Source organism: Salvelinus sp. IW2-2015, linkage group LG6.2 (genome assembly GCF_002910315.2).
Source record: "Salvelinus sp. IW2-2015 linkage group LG6.2, ASM291031v2, whole genome shotgun sequence".
Lineage (NCBI taxonomy): Eukaryota > Metazoa > Chordata > Actinopteri > Salmoniformes > Salmonidae > Salvelinus > Salvelinus sp. IW2-2015.
Window position 1 is genome coordinate 2,660,211 of NC_036846.1, and position 19,748 is coordinate 2,679,958.

Here is a 19,748-nt window from a genome sequence, read left to right on the forward strand (position 1 = left end):
ACATGTTCAGTATGTCACAGGTCATGTACAGCCCTCATGTAGCTATTACAGTATTTCCAACCACTAAGGAGCTGGAATGGAGCCCATCTGGACTAAGGATACTCAACTTAGGAACTACAACCATCAGTGATGCTAATCATCATATGAGGAGATACTGTAATAGCTACATGAGGGCTGTACACGACCTGTTATGGCATTTAAGAGACTAAAGAGGTGCCAATAGGACACCTACTCCCAGGCATATCCCTCTTTGGTAAACATTGAAGAAGCTCCATTCCAAGCCTGGATATGACTGAACTGATTTAACCAGTGCTCTGATCTGACCTGCGACCAAACCGGTGGAGGGAGAGGATATAGTAGAGGTGTAAGGTAGGAGATACCTGCAGGGTGCGTGTGCGAGATACAGATGATATGGGTTAGCACTGGGCACACATCTGGTCTGAAGTGACACAGGCATACTGAAGAAGCACAACGCTGATCATTCGCTACAACAAAAAGATTCACGTAATAAAAATATACAATTTGTGAGTAAAATTACACAGAACAATAAATATGTCAAATAGATTTTCACATGTTCCAAAACATCTACCCATATAGTGTCTAAAAGTGATTCAAAATCATGGCGTGTAGAAATGGAATGTATGAAGCACTAACGCTAGAAGTCAGAACCGCCTTTCTGTAAGAAACCCATCTCAGACATCGTAAATGGAGATACATGAACATCTATGGTAGCAGGTTAGGGTCAGTGGCATTACCTATGGTGACAAGAAAGAGGAAGTCTGAAGTTGGGATCTTTACCCACCAACATCAGCACACCTTTGACAAACAACACTAACTGGTAATGGGACATATATCACTCATTTTAGGCTTTTAGTGCATGTTTGGATCCATAGGTGTGTGTGTGCGCTCCACAGAACTCCTGAAGTCCTTTAGAGGACAGGTCATGACAACCACATGCTAAATGTACAAGGTAGATCCAGGTATCCTGGTTAAACGTGTCTCAATGTAACACACACAGGTTGCTTTGAGGCCATGATTCCCATCCAGTACAATTGTGCTGCTGGGCACAGATACACACACTCTCTCAGCAACATAGTTTGAAATCATTTGGACGGCGCTGGGCATGACACTTGCATCTCCCCAGCTCAGACACATTTTTGGCATCAAGCTTTAGATATTCAAACAGGTTAAGCGATACACAGCACATATATTAATTTTCAATACATTTGGGRTTTTCTTAAACGATCACCGGCCTTAAGGTGGGAAGATTCAAGTCATGCAACAAACMCCGAACCAGGTAGAAATGTTGGCAAGCACAACTCATTACCAGTCATTTCGATTCATCACACACTTTGGGGAGATGGGAAAATAGAGACTTAACCCAGTAGGGGGTTGTGCTCTAAACACTCAGTATTCAAGGCAAAGACATTTTGAAGACATCCAGTAACCTGTGTTCAGTGCAGTCTGCCCTGAGTGAATATGCTCTCTTTGCATTGGACTTGACTGGATTGGAATCATGTAACTTATAAACTATGATTTGGATCTGGTGCAGTGGAATTTTTGTTTCAGAAAGTTAGGTGACATTTGCTTAAAAAAAATACAAACCTTGCAGAAAAATACAAATAACAAGTGGAATGAGGCCTCCTTTGTTTCATGCAGATGAATCATTCTGGGACAGTGGAGGTTTGGCTGTATGTTAGAACACAGCCGACCGTAGGAGTACTTCTGACAGGGCAGCCGTGTACGCATTYCCCCCCCCCCCCGCAATCGTAGTATTCAAAGGACAGAAAAATAAACTCCGGAAACTCATGCCTCTCATGTTTGAACAGTCCAGTAAAAACGTGGTAAAAATGGCCTGTGCTGCGTGGGCCGGTGGTGCAGCAATCTGCACTGCAGACATGCAGAGGGAAACAGGAAGAGGGGGAAGGACGGAGGGAGCAGTGGAACAGAGGTACTCAAAACACTGCTGGTCATCCCTGGGTCTTTTATCATTTCTATTACGTAGTTTTCTTTGAGTTGTTTTCCATTTTCTTTTTAGATCAGGCAAAAGTTCAGGCAGCCAGAGTGCCATGGGCAGGGTAGTTGATCCTCCTTCGTGCCCTTTACTCCCGCTCCTTCAGGTGCTTGTAGGACAAGGGCGTGACGGCAGCGATCTGGAGAGGACATACAAAACACACACACAGAAGTCAGTCCACCTCTATAAACAGAAACCTGCTCCTGCCAATTGCCAACCACTGGATGGTGGCAAGACCCAGCCACACCATGACACCGACAGCATTAAAAGGATAGGATGCCCTCCCCAGGTAGAATTGACAACATACCCCCAGACAAAATCGATTGGACACACCTCCCCTGAAAACAGAGATCAGCTGGAATCTATCATTGAATGTCTATTGCTCTGATTGAACGTGATCGTCAACCAGGATTCTGGTGAAGTGACGGGAACCCAAGACACCCATGACCATGAGCAATAACCGAGGGGTTAGACATGCGAGATTAGCCCCTTGTTTTACCTGGATGTCTGTAGGAGTCCGTCCTCTGAAGGCTGGGAAGAACAGATAAACAGGTTAAATGAAGATGAGGGATGGGAGCGTAAAGCCTGGTGTTAACACTTCACTGCCATTCCAATAAATGGAACCCAACCCCTCAGACGACGGCCAGTTCGTTGACGTAGTAAGCTCAWCATTTAATATACCTGGCAAAGCAATGGCATAACATGCAGTCAGCTAAGCTCGATAGTCGCCACTTAGAATGAAGTACTTGCAAATGAAAAAACACCAGGCGCCAGTGACACACAAGCATGTTATTGCACATGCAACCAGGGTAAAAAAAWATATATAATACAACCACCACATAAATGACAACGCCATGAGGGGAGAAATAAAAATGGCAGATGACGAGGTCTGCAATGTTTAATTACATAYATGGAGCCGAAAGAAAAACCAAAACAGACTTACTCACATTCACCCTTTTAACATGCACACAAACTGATGACACAGACGAATCCCCATCCACGGGAGACTTGATACTTTATTTCAAAAAGGTAACATGAAATCATTAAAAAGAGCACATGCAAGGACACAAATGAGCAGTTTGTCTACTTGGAGGCTGAAAGGAGCATTCATCATTGTCCTGGCGACGCCTTAAACTTAACTGACTGAATGTTAATCTAAATCTTTTGACTTAACTTTGTCCATAAGGACGTACAGCATGTACAGGTAACTGCAATAATTAAAGGACACACCATAGTGTCTTCATAGGGCATTGGGCCACTACGAGCCATCAGAACAGCTTCAATGTGCCTTGATACAGATCARGGATGGGCAACTTTCATGGGGCGGGGGACACAATATATAAACTCATCATGAGGGGTCGCAGTTGCTCGTGGGTCTGTGACCCCAAATCCATACACCCCCACCCCCACTGTGAGCAAAACATTTTAGTGAGAAATGTTTGCAGTTTTTWATATTATTTCAGAGTGAGACTGACTTACAAAATCAATGGGGTCCCCCGCAGCAACCAATTTTGAAATTGCACCTCGTGTATTCTACTATTCTAACTCGCAACAGTAAGTTGTGACCCCGCCACAGTTCCATCCCTGGGATAGAGTTCCAGACACTTCAGAATCTATTGGAGGGATGGGACACCATTCTTCCATGAGAAATTCCATAATGAGGTTTTGTTGAGGTTGGAAAACACTGTCTCAGGCGCCGCTCCTGATTCTTCCAGAAGTGTTCAGTTGGGCTGAGATATGGTGACAGACACATGCTGAGCGATTATCTGAAAAGTTGGTCCTTTTTGGGATTTCAAACTAATTGACTAATGTCAGTTAAATTATTTTTTCCCTGTGAGCTCAATGTCAATATTTTGCAGTTTCTCTAGAGATTAATCAGATCAAGGCCAAACTGTGCGACGTAGTAGGGAGTTGTAGTTTCCAACGAGCAAATATTATAAATAGTTTAGAGCAGAAAACGTGATAATTAACTACAATCCATTGTGCCTACGTGTCCGGTCTGTGTTTATTTTACACCTGCTACATTAGGTTAGGGGCAGCAGGTAGCCTAGTGGTTAGAGCGTTGGACTAGTAACCGAAAGGTTGCAAGATCGAATCCACGAGCTGACAAGGTAAAAATATGTCGTTCTGCCCCTGAATAAGGCAGTTAACCCAGGCCGTCATTGAAAATAACAATTTATTCTTAAACCCAGGCCGTCATTGAAAATAACAATTTGTTCTTAACTGACTTGCCTAGTTAAATAAAGGTTAAATAAAATKTAAAAAATTGTGAGGGGCAAACATGGAGAGAAGAGATAGAAGAATGCTTGATTGAGGGGGATAGAGAACAGTTGCTTCTGCGAGGTGTCAACCTGAAAATATATCCAAGTGTGATAGTTGGTATTCAGCAGTCATTAAAGTTTGCCTTATTTACTTTGAAGAACTACTAAAATAGTGATTTTGTCAGACAGCATAAGCAGTAGCTCTATAGAGATAAGATGACTTGGAATGAAATAATAAAGTCAAATAAAATATTTCTGTTGTATATATTAAAGTAATGTGAATAAATGGTTAAAACTGTAATGGGCAGTCACTACCATCGACATTGATTAATTGTTTTCTTCTGTGTTGTTAAAGCATTCAACCCACAATGCATTTCAGGGAAACCGAAAACCGGATTATTTCATCTAACGAAACCTATTTTTAAAAAAAAATGCTGTAATCCCCCTACGCTCCTTTGAGACCCATCTTTACAAGTCACTGAGCTCTCTTCTGGCCATGGTAGCAAAAAGAATGGATAACTGGGAATTTTTATAACTGCCCCTAAGCATGATGGGATGTTAATTGCTTAATTAACTCAGCAAGCACACCTGTGCGGAAGCACCTGCTTTCAATATACTTTGTGTCCCTCATTTACTCAAGTGATTCCTTTATTTTGGCAGTTACCTGTATGTACACATATCACAAGCAAAATATGACGCAGACATTATGACGAACACACTTTTCAGCCAACCAATAAGAGTTCAACACACAGGAAGTATGGGTTATGGTAAGTGATAGAGGGCTGAACCGAGTTCTTAAAAAAGGATCCTCATTCTTGAAGGCACAGAAAGCAGGATTTGGAGTAGAATACTCGATTCTGGTTACAGTTAAGGGGTAATGGGCCCCGGCAGATATAGGCTGCTAAAGGGTTTGTTTCGGGGGTTATCTGATTGGTTTAACTAGGCCGCAGAGTTGGGGCTGGTACCTGTTCATAGCATAGTATTGGACTCGTCTGAAAAGGTTCGCATTAGCAGGGGCCTGGCTGAAGAGCGGGTTTCCCCCTCGCCCGACTGAATCACCGGCTTCTTCTGGAAGGGTCAGGCAAGAGACACTAATGACACCTCGGTGCTGACAGAGACTTACAAGACAGCAAGTGGACAATGTAATGTCGTTTAAAACACACATACTCTCCCTGGCGAATACGCTCTCCTCAACCTAATGTTTGTCAGGAGGGACAAGTCAATGTTTAGGAAGATCTCGTTGTTTAAGTGCTGTTAATCTCTATTCTATAAAGACCAAACTAAGCTATCTCAATGGACTAATACACATTATTGGTACAGCCTTCCAAATACTTCTGACACGCATTTAGAGCAACACACATCTCTGTAGTGGCCCGTTGCGGTTGTGGTGGGGTCCAGGGTACGGGGTTGTCTGGGGCACACTGGCATGCAGGTTAACCTCATGTGTTGGCGTGCCGCATTCAACTGGACAGGCATGCAGAGACAGCAGGCACAGGGGCAACACAGGCAGCTAAGACACAATGACCGATGCACTCGGACATACTGAAGTAGACATAGCACGATGCCATGATTTCAGCACCAAACCAAACACMACAGTTGCTGGGTAAGTGACAGAAGGCAGGGCATTGGGCAATCCAGCATTTACATAAAGATTCTCAAATTGTCCTGGCATAGCAAAATGGTACCACCCAGTCTGGACAGCGGTTAGAACCTTCAAAAAAAAAAAAAAGTAGCATCCATTTAATATCACTATGATCTAAACTGGGAACCTCTAGAAGGCCTAACCTGTCAAGGGAGGGCGGATGCTGGGTGTTATAGGACAACACCTGAGTCATGTTAAAGGCAGGAAGAGGGAGGGGGAGGAATCTGGCAAGCAGGACAGGATAGATAGGAGGAGAGGAGAGAGGAGGTAAAGAGCATACAGAGAGAGAGAGAGAGAGACCTCAGTCACTCCAGGAGAAGCTGTGAGTGCTGGCGGTCTGCGACAGCATGAAGATAGTGGACGTTCCCGACGAAGGAAGCCGTTGCTTGATCTGCGGCAAAGCAGGCAGGATAGAAAGAGAGAAACAGAAGAGGCAATAAAAGGGAGTGAGACAGAGGGAGAAAAAGAGTAGAACGAATGTATTAAAACAGAGCATTGGAGATAAGTGGGGCAAGAGGGTTGGCCTTTGCTGCTGAGGCCCTAGAACTTTCAACAATGTTCCTCATTGGTATCAGGTTAGACTCTTGCCATTAGAAGTGTATTGGTATTGTGGGTTAAATGTAACTTTTCTTGGCCTGAATTAAATGAAATGTTAACTTATTTTACGTGCTAGCAGAAACAACCTACAAATAAATGACATTTTATTACATGTCTTTGAACCATAGAAGTGATAGAGTTCCATGGTGCACAAATAACAGCGCACCCATATATATATGTGTGTGTGTGTGTGTGTGTGTGTGTGTGCCTATATCTACACTGAACAAAAATATAAAACGCAACATGTGAAGTGTTGGTCCCATGTTTCATGAGCTGAAATAGAAGATCCCAGAAATTTCTGTCTGTAATAAAGCCCTTTTGTGGAGAAACATTTATTCTGATTGGCTGGGCCTGGCTCCCCGGTGGGTGAGCCTAAACCCTTCCAGGCTCACCCATGGCTGTGCCCCTGCCCGGTTATGTGATATCTATAGATTAGGGCATAATGAATTCATTTCAATTGACTTATTTCCTTATATGAACTGTAACTCAGCAAAAACTTTGAAATTGTCGCATGTCAAGTTTATATTTTTGTTCAGTATCGTTCATTGGTAAATGTAAATGTCAAACATTTACATATAAATCGGTCATACAAAAAAGGATTTGTATGAGGATATGTCAGTTGAAAAATCTATTGAGTGATAATATTATATAACTTGTGAAATGAATAAACAAATTATGAGTCATCACACCGTTACTAATACTTTGAAGGATAACTAATTTGCCTCTTGGGGAGTTAAGAGACAGGCTATACCAGGGATACTGGCCTCAGAGGGGAGAAGGGGGGGAAATTTGATTATTCCGCTGATCTCCATCCATGTCAACAACACAAATCAGACCGCTATGGAGGAGCTCTTTAATGTATGTTTAGAGCGATGGGCTCTGTCAAGCATGCCCGAATCTTCAAGAAGACACAAACGGCTACTTGCAAGGACAAAATGTCAATTATGAGACTGTTATAATGCATAAACAGAAATATCTAAGCATCTGACACAAAGGGCAAGTCATATCCCGTAGAAATGATGAAGGATACGAACACAGGAAAACTACTATGAAGTGTTTGGAACAGTTGTTTTTCCCTTGAACATCAAAACGATATACAGATCGAGAGCTAGATGTGTGAGTGTGTGTGTGTGTGTGTGTGTGTGTGTGTACAGTACCTGTCGAGAGTGGGGCCAGCGCGGCTTGCGGAGGACCAGCAGCAGGATCTCAGGCAGCAGGCTGAGCAGGATGAGGAGAATGATGACCAGCCAGACCGACACAGCGCTCAGCATGTTAGCAAACACAAAGTAGAGACGCTGCTGCCGAAGGAAGGGCCTGACGGGAGGGAGAGAGTTAACAACATTCACACAGGTCAGTCCAAATAGAGCGGTCACCAACCACGGTTCAGGAGCACTACACAACGAGCAGGCTTTTGCTCCAGCCCACCACTAACACTGATTGACGTATGTGTCAGATGCTCCCGTCCTCACCATATGATTCCTCCCCAGAAGAAGCTGAAGAACACGTAGAAGGCCAGCGAGCCCCAGATGACAAAGTGATTGATCCACGTCCAATGGCGCGTGTCCATAGCCAGCTAGAACCACAAACAGAAGAAAGTGGTATCACTGGTCTGAAAATGTATTTCAATAACACTATTAAGTTCAAATGTGCTTCACCTTTAGCGTAACGGTGAAGACGAGGACAGTAAAAACAATTGTTCCGTACGACCAATTCCCAAACACCTGGCCATTGTCCTGCAGGGCGGGGTTACTAAAGAGAAAGCGGACCCCAAAGAAAAACAGGAGGCCCTGGTAGACCCCAAGTAGGGTCCAGTACAGGAAGGGGCCCCAACGCAACATGGCGTTCTTTGCTACGTCCCTAAGGAGAGAAAAGGAGAGAGAGAGAAAATAGGGTAGGAAGGGAGGACCACAAGAACACAAAGATGGAGGGTTGAAACCACTTGCTTGTGTTGTCATTATCACACTAGAAGCATAGCTAGTGCATTTTCTATGTAGGTGCAGAATGAATAGTGTAGTTCCCGGACCTACCTGTAGAGGGTGGCATTGCTCATCAGGACCTCCATACAGATGTGCTGCTCCAAGAGGCTGTAGGCCAGGATAGGCATTGAGGTAAAACAGATGTTGTACATCGTCAGATAGGCTGCGTCGTAGAGGGGCTGGGGAGGACGGGAGGGAGGGGGAAGGGAGTGGAGGGATTGGGAACCAAGGGGTTAATTACACGGAGAGGAGAGCGCACACACACACACTAGCTACACAGCAAGAGGGCTCTATAGCCTTGAGCCCGTTGCCGTGTGGCCACATGCAACAACCCATCCTTTGATATATATACACACACAGACGGACCTGAGAGAGCAGGACTGAGATGAGGGGCATATTTTTCACTGAGCTACTGAGAGACTANAGAGGAGAGAGCTCACTCTCGCACACACGCATTGGCAAACACACAACCACCACCTAACACAGGAAGAGGGCTCTATAGCGTCGAGCCTGTTGGTGTGTGGCTACATGCCGAAGACATCCTTTGATATATGCACACAGATGGTTCTGAGAGAGCAGGTCTAAGCTGGGGGGAATCTTTTAAACGGAGATGCTTAGACCGAGTTTACATATCAGAAGTTAGCTGTGTATACTAAGAGGTGTGTACCCTCTCCTGCGAGAGCTAAACATGTGCCAAAGGAATGAATACATTGCCTAAAATGGCAAAGACTTACTTGATGTAACCAAGGGATTTACTAGTCATATTGTATATATAACGTGCATGTAATATGAACTCCATATATACATACACACCTACTCATGCAAGGGTTTCATGTAGTAACCAAAAAAAGGTTTAAACAAATCAAAATATATTTTAGATTCTTCAAAGTAGCCACCCTTTGCCTTGATGACAGCTTTGCACACTCTTGGCATTCTCTCAACCAGCTTCACCTGGAATGCTTTTCCAACAGTCTTAAAGAGTTCCCACATATACTTGTTGGCTGCTTTTCCTTCACTCTGCGGTCCAACTCATCCCAAACCATCACAATTGTGTTGAGGTCGGGTGATTGTGGAGGCCAGGTCATCTGATGCAGCACTCCATCCATCTCCTTCTTGGTCAAATAGCACTTGCACAGCCTGGAGGTGTGTTGGGTCATTTTCCTGTAGAAAAACAATTGATAGTCCCACTAAGCGCAAACCAGATGGGATGGCGTATCGCTGCAGAATGCTGTGGTAGCCATGCTGGTTAAGTTAAGTGTGCCTTGAATTCAAAATAGATTACAGACAGTGTCACCAGCAAAACAACATCACAAGTCCTCCATGCTTCACGGCGGGAACCACACATGCGGAGATCATCCGTTCACCTAGTCTGCGTCTCAAAGACACGGCGGTTAGAAACCAAAAATCTCAAATTTGGACTCATCAGACCAAAGGACAGAYTTCCACTGGTCTAATGTCGATTGCTCGTTTTCTTGGCCCAAGCAAGTCTCTTCTTATTGGTGTCCTTCAGTAGTGGTTTCTTTGCAGCAATTCGAACATGAAGGCCTGATTCAAGCAGTCTCCTCTAAACAGTTGATGTTGAGATGTGCCTGTTACTTGAACTCTGAACCATTTATTTGGGCTGCAATTTCTGAKGCTGGTAACTCTAATGAACTTATCCTCTGCAGCAGAGGTAACTCTGGGTCGTCCTTTCATGTGGCGTTCCTCATGAGAGCCAGTTTCATCATAGCGCTTGATGGTTTTTGCGACTGCACTTGAAACCAAATAGGGCTATCTTCTGTATACCACCCCTACCTTGTCACAACACAACTGATTGGCTCAAACACATTAAGGAAAGAAATTCCACAACCTAACAAGGCACACCTGTTAATTGAAATGCATTCCATGTGACTACCTCATGAAGCTGGTTGAGAGAATGCCAATATTGTGCAAAGCTGTCATCAAGGCAAAGGGTGGCTACATTGAAGAATATATAATGTTTAAAACTTTGGTTACTACATGATTCCATGTGTTATTTCATAGTTTTGATGTCTTCACTATTATTCTACAATGTAGAACATAGTAAAAAATAAAGAAATACCCTGGAATGAGTAGGTGTGTCCAAACTTTTGACTGGTACTGTGTACTATATATATACACACACACACACACACACACACATACACACACATACACACACACATACACACATACACACATACATATATATATATATATATATAAATAAATAAATATAAGACTGCAGCCACTCCAGGAGAGAGGGAGTGTCAGGTCAACCAGAGGGAAAGAATATGGGCGTAAACTGGAGAAGGTGCTGGGATTCAATGAGATACTCTGCTATTTCATGTTTAGAGAATCTTTGAATCTCAGAGAGAGGAGAGGGGCCTCAGCAGGACGCGGTACAGTACTCACTTGCTGGGAAGATCCACAGAAAAACTGGTACAAGAACTGAGGTAAGATGAAGCAGAGGTTCTGTAAGTAAGTGAGAGGGGGAAAGGAACCTGAGGTTAGACACATCAAAAGGTAATGGACATGTTCTTTGGTGGTGGAGAACTTTGGTGTCTGGGTGTCATCTAAATCACATGGGCTTGAGCAGTGTCCTTTATCAACATCAGAAAGATTTACTCTGTACATCTGTGGCTCTGTTGAGCTAACATTTTACAGTTGATACAACTTTAGCACAGTTACAAACTTACTCTTTATTTATTTATTTATTTTTGCAATAGCCTATTTTAAAGATCTAAACGGGTCCGATGCTGCTGCTGGACTCATTCGTCGTCTTGCTATCAAATTACACAGGCTGTGTGATCTATTTCTCGGTCGACTCATATCAACATCTCTGCACATTAGCGGTGGGGTAGGATAAATAAATACAACAGAATAGRCCTAATTAAAAAGAACAGTGGTGAAGGAAATGGAAAATGCTGGGCAGAGCATGCCCASAGTTCATGGCTGAGTAGTACCATGGTGAAATTGGAGCAAGAAGACTGACGCGCCAACATTTTGAAAATCCGCTCCAGTCAAATGACGCACACTCCACTCTGCTCACATCCWCTATTCAGCTGAATTTAMSATAACATTTTAGAGGCCCCCATCATGGTGGTGTAGAGAAATATTAGCATGTTTACGCCAACGTCCTGCAATTCTACACAGTTCTCCATGAAGCGGAGAGAAAATGTTGCCGTTTTAAAGCTACTTTCCTGCAATTCGCCATGGCTAATTCGGTGTTCTTTTGCTCAAAGATAATAACAAAATCAGTACTGCTAAATTCATTGTTTATGGAATTTTCAATTCACCCTGACTGTCTAGCTTTTATTTTGGTGATTGTTAGTTCTTAAAGATTGTATTATTTAAAAAATATGTAGTTTCATTATCTTTTCTACATACTTTATATCTGGTTTTAGTAGTTTCATTTGACACAAAGCGTTTTTACATCCAGAAAATTAACAAAATGTTTTATTTTACACTTTGGATTTAGGCTTACCGAAAAAACGCTTAGGCGGCCCGCCCAAGGTTTTAAAATGGCAGGAAAATCCCTGCATATTACTTCCACATAATCCTCATATCTAATGCTTTTTCTTTTGGCAGCAACACAGAATTAGGTTTTATAGCTCCAAACAATGACCGAACCTTGACCTCATCTGATGACCAAACAATGACCGAACCATGACCTATACTTATGATCCTCAGTTAACATAAGCACAGTAAGTTATGGTGCCTACATTTCGGTGCTGCCCCCTACCTTGTAGAAGAAGTATTGCACCAGATGGGCGATCCGAACGTAGTAGAGGTGCCCGTGTCCCAGTAACAGTTTCTTCAGGTGCTTGAGTTTAGGGATGGCATAGTCACTGTTCCTCACTGCCTGGCGACCCTCTTTACCTTTTATACCTGAGACACGGAAGACCAGGGAAAACACACACTTTTGCATCTCACTGAATTTAATTTGAAACAACTTCAATATTAAACATTTCCTAATTTGAATCTATAGTGATATCACAGCGTCTTACCGATGCCAATGTGTGCCTCCAGGATCATACTGACATCGTTGGCGCCATCTCCGATGGAGAGGGTAATAGGGCTGCCTTTAGAGTTCTTCACCATGTTCACGATCTACATAGGAACGAGAGAGCGGAAAGAGAGTAAGGGAAAAAAGTTCATGAAATCCCACTTGGTTCTGCGTTCGAAACAAGATGCCTAGATGCAAACGTATTCAGCCATTTGTAATATCGTTACCAGGTATAATGTGGGTAAATAGATTTTTTTGTTGTGAGACCTCAACCTGGTTTATCTTTAACTAATGTAGCCATCTACAGTTAAACCTACTTAATCTATCAGCAAGAGCCCGTGACGTCGCCTCACCTGGGCCTTCTGTAGGGGAGCCATACGGCAGCACAGCACAGTGGTACAGTTCTGACAGATCTGGAGTAACAGACTCTTGTAGTGGCTGGAGTCAGGAGAGGAGTTGAACACTAAGGACAGAGTGGCTCCGTCTATGATGAAGCCGTAGTCCTGCTTAGCTGAAGTCCAGCTCCTGGGAGGGAAAGAGAACGCAGAGCTTTCTTGTGACAAATCGAAACGAGAGCAAAACGATTTCATAGTTCCAAGATTAATTTGCTCCCAATTGTTATCATTTTACGACAAATTATCATCAATTTACTACCAATGATTATCAATTTACTACCAATAAAATGATCAATAGAAGTAACATTGTACTGTAAGTAACTCCAACGACCCTCCTTCAAAACCTCCAACCCTAGACTTAGCACTGACCTGGTGATCCCAGTCTTAACCGGTGGAGTGTCCTGCACTGCCCTCTTGTGGTAGTCTAACAGCACCTCATGCAGGCGCTCTTCTCTTCTCCTCCCACCGTCCTCCAGGGTTCGCACCGTCAGTTCCAGCAGCTCTGTGCCCCTCTGGAACAGCCGGCAGGCGTAGCAYGTGGACTTGGCCGTCTCCATCTTGTCCCCYGTAAGAACCCACACCTTCATGCCAGCCCGCTGCAGGGCCTCCATGGTCTCCGCTGCCTCCTCCTGCAACCTGGCGACAGAGGGARGAAGAGAAAGAGGGAGCGTGAATGATGAGTGGCAGTTTGMMGYRMMMMKWTWMKWAWMKKKKYRCKKCAGAGAGAAWGAGTGATGGGGCGAGAGRGATGATTAAGYGAGACAGAAAGAYGARGCAGAGTGTGAGASCCGGTGTGTGAGACAGTCAGTGAATGCGCGTGTCTGTCTGACAGAATGACTGAATACATATTGAACAGAAAACCAACGCACATAACTCCCACCGCACCCACAATTTTACCTCTGCACATTAATGATCTGTTCGCCTCTAAAGAATGGCTGTGTCCAAAACGTCTCCTATTCCCCTATTTAGTGCACTACCTGTGACCAGGGCCCATAGGGTGCCATCTGGGACACAGCCTGAGAGTTAACCCTGAGCTGACTGTGTCCACCCACCTGTCCTCCACGGCGGTAGCGCCGATCAGGCTCATTCCAGTCTCCACCTGGTTGTAGACAGCCATGAGTTTCTCCTCTCGGTCATCCAGGGCCAGCCTGGCATCCCTCAGCCCTGCGTCTGCCTGGGCGTACTCTTCAGAACTCAGCAGCTTGTAGGCCACACACAGCGTCCGGTAGCCTTCCTGAGATATGGTACAAAACACACACACACACGTCGTAAGTTACCAGTCAACACGAGACAACACTCTCGCTGTGCGTTTTTATAAATGTGCGAAATCTAGACTTTCAATGTACCCGTTGCATCTGGGAAATAAACTAAGACCGTAAAACGTTCATCTTAAATCAATGTACACACAAACAAAAAATGGTAGCCTTCCTGGGAGACCTTAGACATAAATGCACAGACGTACAAAGTCATTGTATAAACATGAAGTTAGTGAGGCGGATGGGGCAGAGACCCACCGTAGCGTTGCGCTCCACGTGCATGCATATCCTGTCCACCTCCTCCTGCCTGACACGGGGGAAGATGGAGGAGTCGGCCCCCTTACAGAACAGCATGATGTCCCCTGAGCAACCAACACAATGGGAACATGTCAGGACTGGGGTTACAACAAACAAAACTTAAAACTAATAGACGTTTATTTTAAATCTCTGTCTCACCGCATTTGGATCGGACTATTACGCTCATACGCCTTCTCACCGGGTCAAAGTTCAACACATGAAGCAGCTCGTACCTGCAACGGGAAATCAGATGGCCATGTCAATCAAAAGGAGAATGTTGAATGATAAATTAAACCCGTTAATAACATTAATCAAAACTCTTCACATGTTGACTTACGTTTCAACATCTTTGTCTCTGTTCATCACTCTCATGTTCTTGCTCTCCATACCTAGGAATGTGAAACCATACCTATAGATGGCGACAAAGACAAGAAAGTGAGCCGCACTGATTACACAACACACTAATCAAACCAAATCCACATAGAAGTTCATTTGTGTGATGGATTGATTGATGAATAACAGTTGCACAGGCCCAGTCCCTTACTTCATAGCTCCCTTGACCAGTGCCACCTCGTCGGGTGAGGAGGCAATGAAGCCCCTGAGCTCTGCAGGGTGGACCATCTCTCCGTCCAGCCCCAGGACACCGTCCACCTGGTCCCCAACCCCGTCCTCCTGACCCGTAGACTCCTTGACCTGCACCGTGTGGCACAGACACAGAGCCCGCAGGAACAGCTCCTCCTCCTCCTGAAAACACACAGACGCATGTTACTTATTGTACTGTGTGCCATTTACCAGAGGTGCATTCATTAAGAACCAAATGCAAAACGGGCTGAACTTGTCCAATCAGAAACTATTGGGTTTTTTTGCAAAACGTTTTTCTACAGTGTGCAATGAATGAATACACCATTGGTATGTACTTTTATATGGCACAGTAACAGTTTACATTATTACACTACCTAACAACCTCTGTGTCTATGGGCTGCAGAGTACAAACTACTGGCCCCATTAATCACACAAACTGTCGCAGGTTATGTTAGGTCACATGTGATGCTTGTTATTCTTTCAGGTGACCTCTGTGATTCCGCCAGCACACTGGGCCATTTGATGCCCATATGTTGGCATGCCTGACTGACACAGTGATGAGGGGGAGGGCAGATAACTAGTCATTCACCCACCCTGCCAGCCTTCTGCTGCAGCATGCTCACGGGTCCATCTGTGACACAGAAGCCGTCCAGCTCGGTGCTCGAGTCACGGTTCTTGTACTGGAAGCCGTCGATGCAGCACTCGATGAACTCCATGCTGTTCTGGGTCAGAGTGCCCGTCTTGTCCGTGAACACATACTCCACCTAGAGGACACAATGTGAAACTGCAGGGTCAGACAAATACAATTTTCACACAATCAAATGTATTTATAAAGCCCTTTCTACATCCGCAGATGTCACAAAGTGCTTATACAGAAACCCAGCCTAAAACCCTAAACAGCAAGCAATGGCGATGTAGAAGCAAGGTGGCTAGGAAATACTCTAGAAAGTCAGGAACCTAGGAAGAAACCAGGCTCTGAGGGGTGGCCAGTCCTCTTCTGGCTGTGCCAGGTGGAGATAAGAGTACATGGCCATTAAGGCCAGATCGTTCTTCTAGATGTTCATAGATGACCAGCAGGGTCTAATAATAATCACAGTGGTTGTAGAGGGTGCAACAGGTCAGTGTCTCAGGAGTAAATGTCAGTTGGCTTTTCATCGAGCCAAACCAAGCCTAGCCAATCTGTACTGGGCTGGCTTGGATAGGCATCTACCATAGTTCCTGGAACCATGCTGGAGAGGACAATGTGAATAGAAAATATCTGCGCCAGTACACTACATTTCAGGTTCAGATCTATAGTGAGAATCAGGGGTGTACTCATTAGTCCAAACAGTTGCAAAACAGAACATTTTTAACTAAAACAAGGGTTTCTATTGGAGAAAAAAAAAAGTTTTGCAACAGAATTGGCATAATGGACAGGCATGTGAGACTCTTCCAGGGTTGTAAAAAAAAAAACACTTGGCACAATTAACAACTGTGAACAATAAGAATGGGCAATTAATCCCTGAGAGTTACACCGCATAAATCTAGTTTAGCAAGCGTCATCTTTAATTGAAGTAATCATTGGGCAAACCAACTGTGACTGATCTACAACACCCCTGTTTGAGACGGAGGTTGGAGATGGGAAAGCACAGCCATTCAAGGCATATTAAGACCAGTTAGACCATTTCATATTCTGACATTTGAGGAATGTTGTTCATGTGGGTTTAGGGTCATCACTCCACCAAAGACCTCTAATAAACCTACGGCCTCGTTTGAATACTGAAATGTAATCTCCCCTTACCCTCTTCCCTTTGAGGTAATCACTGATCTAACATGACTGGGTAACAGAGTTCCATTGCAGTATATAGCTAGCTTTTTCACAAATCCAGTCATTTAAGATAAGTGATTACTTCAAGAAAAGGAGAAAGGAATGATGCATCAAAGTATTCAAACAGGGTGGATATCTGGCCAACTAGTTACAGCAATATGGTGGGAATCTGCGATGATAACTACCTCCTTTGGGAGAGTGGTTTAGGGTCTTATCAACGCTAAATTGGTTCCATAGCTTTAACGCCTGACCTGTCCTAGCTCCTCGTTGAGGTCAGAGGTGTTGACCAGAGCCCCTTCCTGGATCTCGGGGTCGAAGAAGTCCTTGTCCCAGGAGATGAAGAAGGAGCCCAGGAACTTCTGCATCTCCACCGTCACGTACATGGACACGGGGATGATGAAGTTGAACAGAACCATGAACGACAGGAAGTCAGTAAACATCTTCAGGTACTGGGGGAGAGAGGGAACAAAAATTAAACGTGGTTAAAATACACAGATAAAACAGGAAGTCAGTAAACATCTTTAGGTACTGGGGGAGAGAGGGGTAAACACAGGGAACAGTGTTAAAACACACTTCCACAAACTGAAGTGCCCTTGGAGAAATAACACACTCGTATAATGCAGTGCTACGAGCCATCGGTGTAATGTGACTCTGGGTCAATGAAATGTGCCTAAAAGTCTCACCACATAAGGCATTAAGTTGCATTTGAGACTGACTACAGTCAGCAGATTGCATTATACAGTGCTAAACTGTATTTGTCTGCGCAAAGTCTTTTTAGCTGAGTGAAGGCCTCACCAGGTTGGCATCTTTCTCCTTCTGCGTCTTCTGGTTGTACCAGGGCTCTTCCTGGCCTGGTTGGCTCTGCCACACGTACTTGAGYGTGGTGCACACCAGGGCCTTGCTCACCAGGATACACAGGTACACCAGCAGGAAGGCATTGATAGATCTGAAACACGAGTATTAACAACCCAACTCCCTTCAGCAACACTGAAAATATACATCCACTGTGTGAAACATCTGCTTCCTATATAATCCCATATTCCTCTGATATCCGTGTGAATGGACACCTAATCAAACTGCCGCAGCTTCCTTCAACTGATCGTTGTTCCAGTGCTGTGTTCGAGACAACCTAAAGCGAGACCAATTCAAGACCAAGACCGGAGCAAATCAAGTCTGAGTCAAAACCAAGCCTCCGAGACAAGGGGTCCGAGACCGAGTCAAGACCAGAAAAATGAAGTCCAATTCAAGACCACGAGTAACCTTTGTCAAATCAGCACCATAAGAGTTGAAAATGTCCAGTATTTCTGTGTTCATCTTTCAGAACATACAGATTCTTTAGACATTCAAAATAGTGAAAAAATGCACGCTGATGGAAAACAGTCACAAATGATTACTAACCTAAACACAGTGGGGAACAAGCCCTCCTACGCCTTCAGAGAAGGCCTAAGGATTTATAAAATAATGATTCATATAATAAATGACAATTATATTATTATTTTCAATGATGTTCTGATTTAATCTTGTGAGTTTTTGGTTGTAAAGGAAAGAGTTAACACTGAAGAAAAAAAAAAAAGATTGAATCAGGATTTTTCTTTGCTGGTCTCCGGGGAGATAAATCTAGCTAGCTAAGTCAGCCATTGGCTATCAGAAGCTAGATAAAGGCATCTTCCATTCAACTGTAATAGGACAACATTTTGGAGTGACAGTGGAATCAACCAATCACATTTTGACTTAATGGAAGGGATCGTTTTTACAAAAACATCTGCCTTGAAATCCAACATTTCACTGTGCAATAGCGAGCAGTAGGTTTCCCGCGATCTAGCTAGCTAGATTTTGTTGTCAGCTAGTGTGCAGCGGCTGCAGCAGGTGTTATCAAAGAGGATGTTGTTTTTAATTTATTAGCTTCTCCCTTTTCAAGAATAACTTTCAACAAGAAGTTAAGTTTCAAATGATCATCTAGTGAGTGGAACTGTTTTTTATTGCAGCCTGCTGTAGTCAGCCATCTCTTTGAAAATAACTTGTGTGAAACATTGTTGCATTTACAGTGGAACTAACAGCATTTTAACAACATTACATCTTATTACAATATGTTCATATACACCCCCAGGAAGAATGACAATTTACATTTTATGACAAGCGACCAAATCACTGTAGATATGGTAATTTTCATAAATTCTTCGTATACGTAATTCCCAAACGTTCTAAGGCATTTGTGAAAATTATACAGCAATATAGAGTGGGAAAGCGGCCATACGTTTGGACAATTAATAGACACTGCAGTCTACACAGACCAGTGCGCTATAGCCAGATCAGAACTACAGTAGGCCTTTACACAAACAAGCCACACGGGCTGCCATCATTCACTTGGAACAGGACTGTGTATTTACAGGCAGTTACAACAGCGCGACTTCAGATCATTAGAACGCATTCGCCAAAAGCCACAAAATTCATCCGAGTGGATTTATGCAAATATGTAAACACCACAGGAGTCCTCTTTCATTTGAGAACTTTACAGTCCCGTTGATCAAACAACCATGAAAAGGTAGGCTCCCCCCCACCCCCAGTTATGCACATCAACAACAAGATCAACTAATGCTGAATTATATGAATCATGCATTGAACTGCATCCATCTATTCTGCCAACAATGCCTTAGTGTACGTTATGGAACGCTGAGTCAAATAGAACCTTCTTATAAAGTTGATTTTGTAGCAGAAACTGAATTTGATATTTTTTTTTACTGATATTATGATTGTCTGTTTCATATCTGCAAAGTAGTTAAAACGTTGTTTAAACTTTAGGTCACCGGTTACTTTGTGTGCTTAACTTCTCTTGGGTAGGGGGCAGCATTCGTAATTTTGGATGAAAAGCATGCCCAAATTAAACTGCCAGCTACTCATCCCCAGAAGATAAGATA

The 19,748-nt window shown here is 43.7% G+C and overlaps 1 protein-coding gene across 1 annotated transcript in view; it reads right to left on the minus strand.

Annotated features, from left to right (window-relative positions):
- Positions 1 to 2,098: 2,098 nt before the first annotated feature.
- Positions 2,099 to 19,748, minus strand: part of LOC111965490 (phospholipid-transporting ATPase 11C) — a 71,641-nt gene continuing 53,991 nt past the window's right edge. The window contains exons 24-43 of the mRNA XM_023989664.2: positions 17,629 to 17,793; positions 17,085 to 17,282; positions 15,620 to 15,790; positions 14,989 to 15,188; positions 14,782 to 14,853; positions 14,604 to 14,677; positions 14,406 to 14,509; positions 13,944 to 14,125; positions 13,261 to 13,527; positions 12,850 to 13,021; positions 12,498 to 12,600; positions 12,233 to 12,378; positions 10,903 to 10,962; positions 8,542 to 8,669; positions 8,170 to 8,371; positions 7,984 to 8,087; positions 7,672 to 7,828; positions 5,241 to 5,343; positions 2,514 to 2,545; positions 2,099 to 2,153 (exon numbers count right to left, since the gene is read on the minus strand). Of these exons, the coding sequence (XP_023845432.2) occupies positions 5,245 to 5,343; positions 7,672 to 7,828; positions 7,984 to 8,087; positions 8,170 to 8,371; positions 8,542 to 8,669; positions 10,903 to 10,962; positions 12,233 to 12,378; positions 12,498 to 12,600; positions 12,850 to 13,021; positions 13,261 to 13,527; positions 13,944 to 14,125; positions 14,406 to 14,509; positions 14,604 to 14,677; positions 14,782 to 14,853; positions 14,989 to 15,188; positions 15,620 to 15,790; positions 17,085 to 17,282; positions 17,629 to 17,793 (2,604 nt within the window). The 3' untranslated portion in view covers positions 2,099 to 2,153; positions 2,514 to 2,545; positions 5,241 to 5,244. The remainder of the gene's footprint in view (positions 2,154 to 2,513; positions 2,546 to 5,240; positions 5,344 to 7,671; positions 7,829 to 7,983; positions 8,088 to 8,169; positions 8,372 to 8,541; positions 8,670 to 10,902; positions 10,963 to 12,232; positions 12,379 to 12,497; positions 12,601 to 12,849; positions 13,022 to 13,260; positions 13,528 to 13,943; positions 14,126 to 14,405; positions 14,510 to 14,603; positions 14,678 to 14,781; positions 14,854 to 14,988; positions 15,189 to 15,619; positions 15,791 to 17,084; positions 17,283 to 17,628; positions 17,794 to 19,748) is intronic.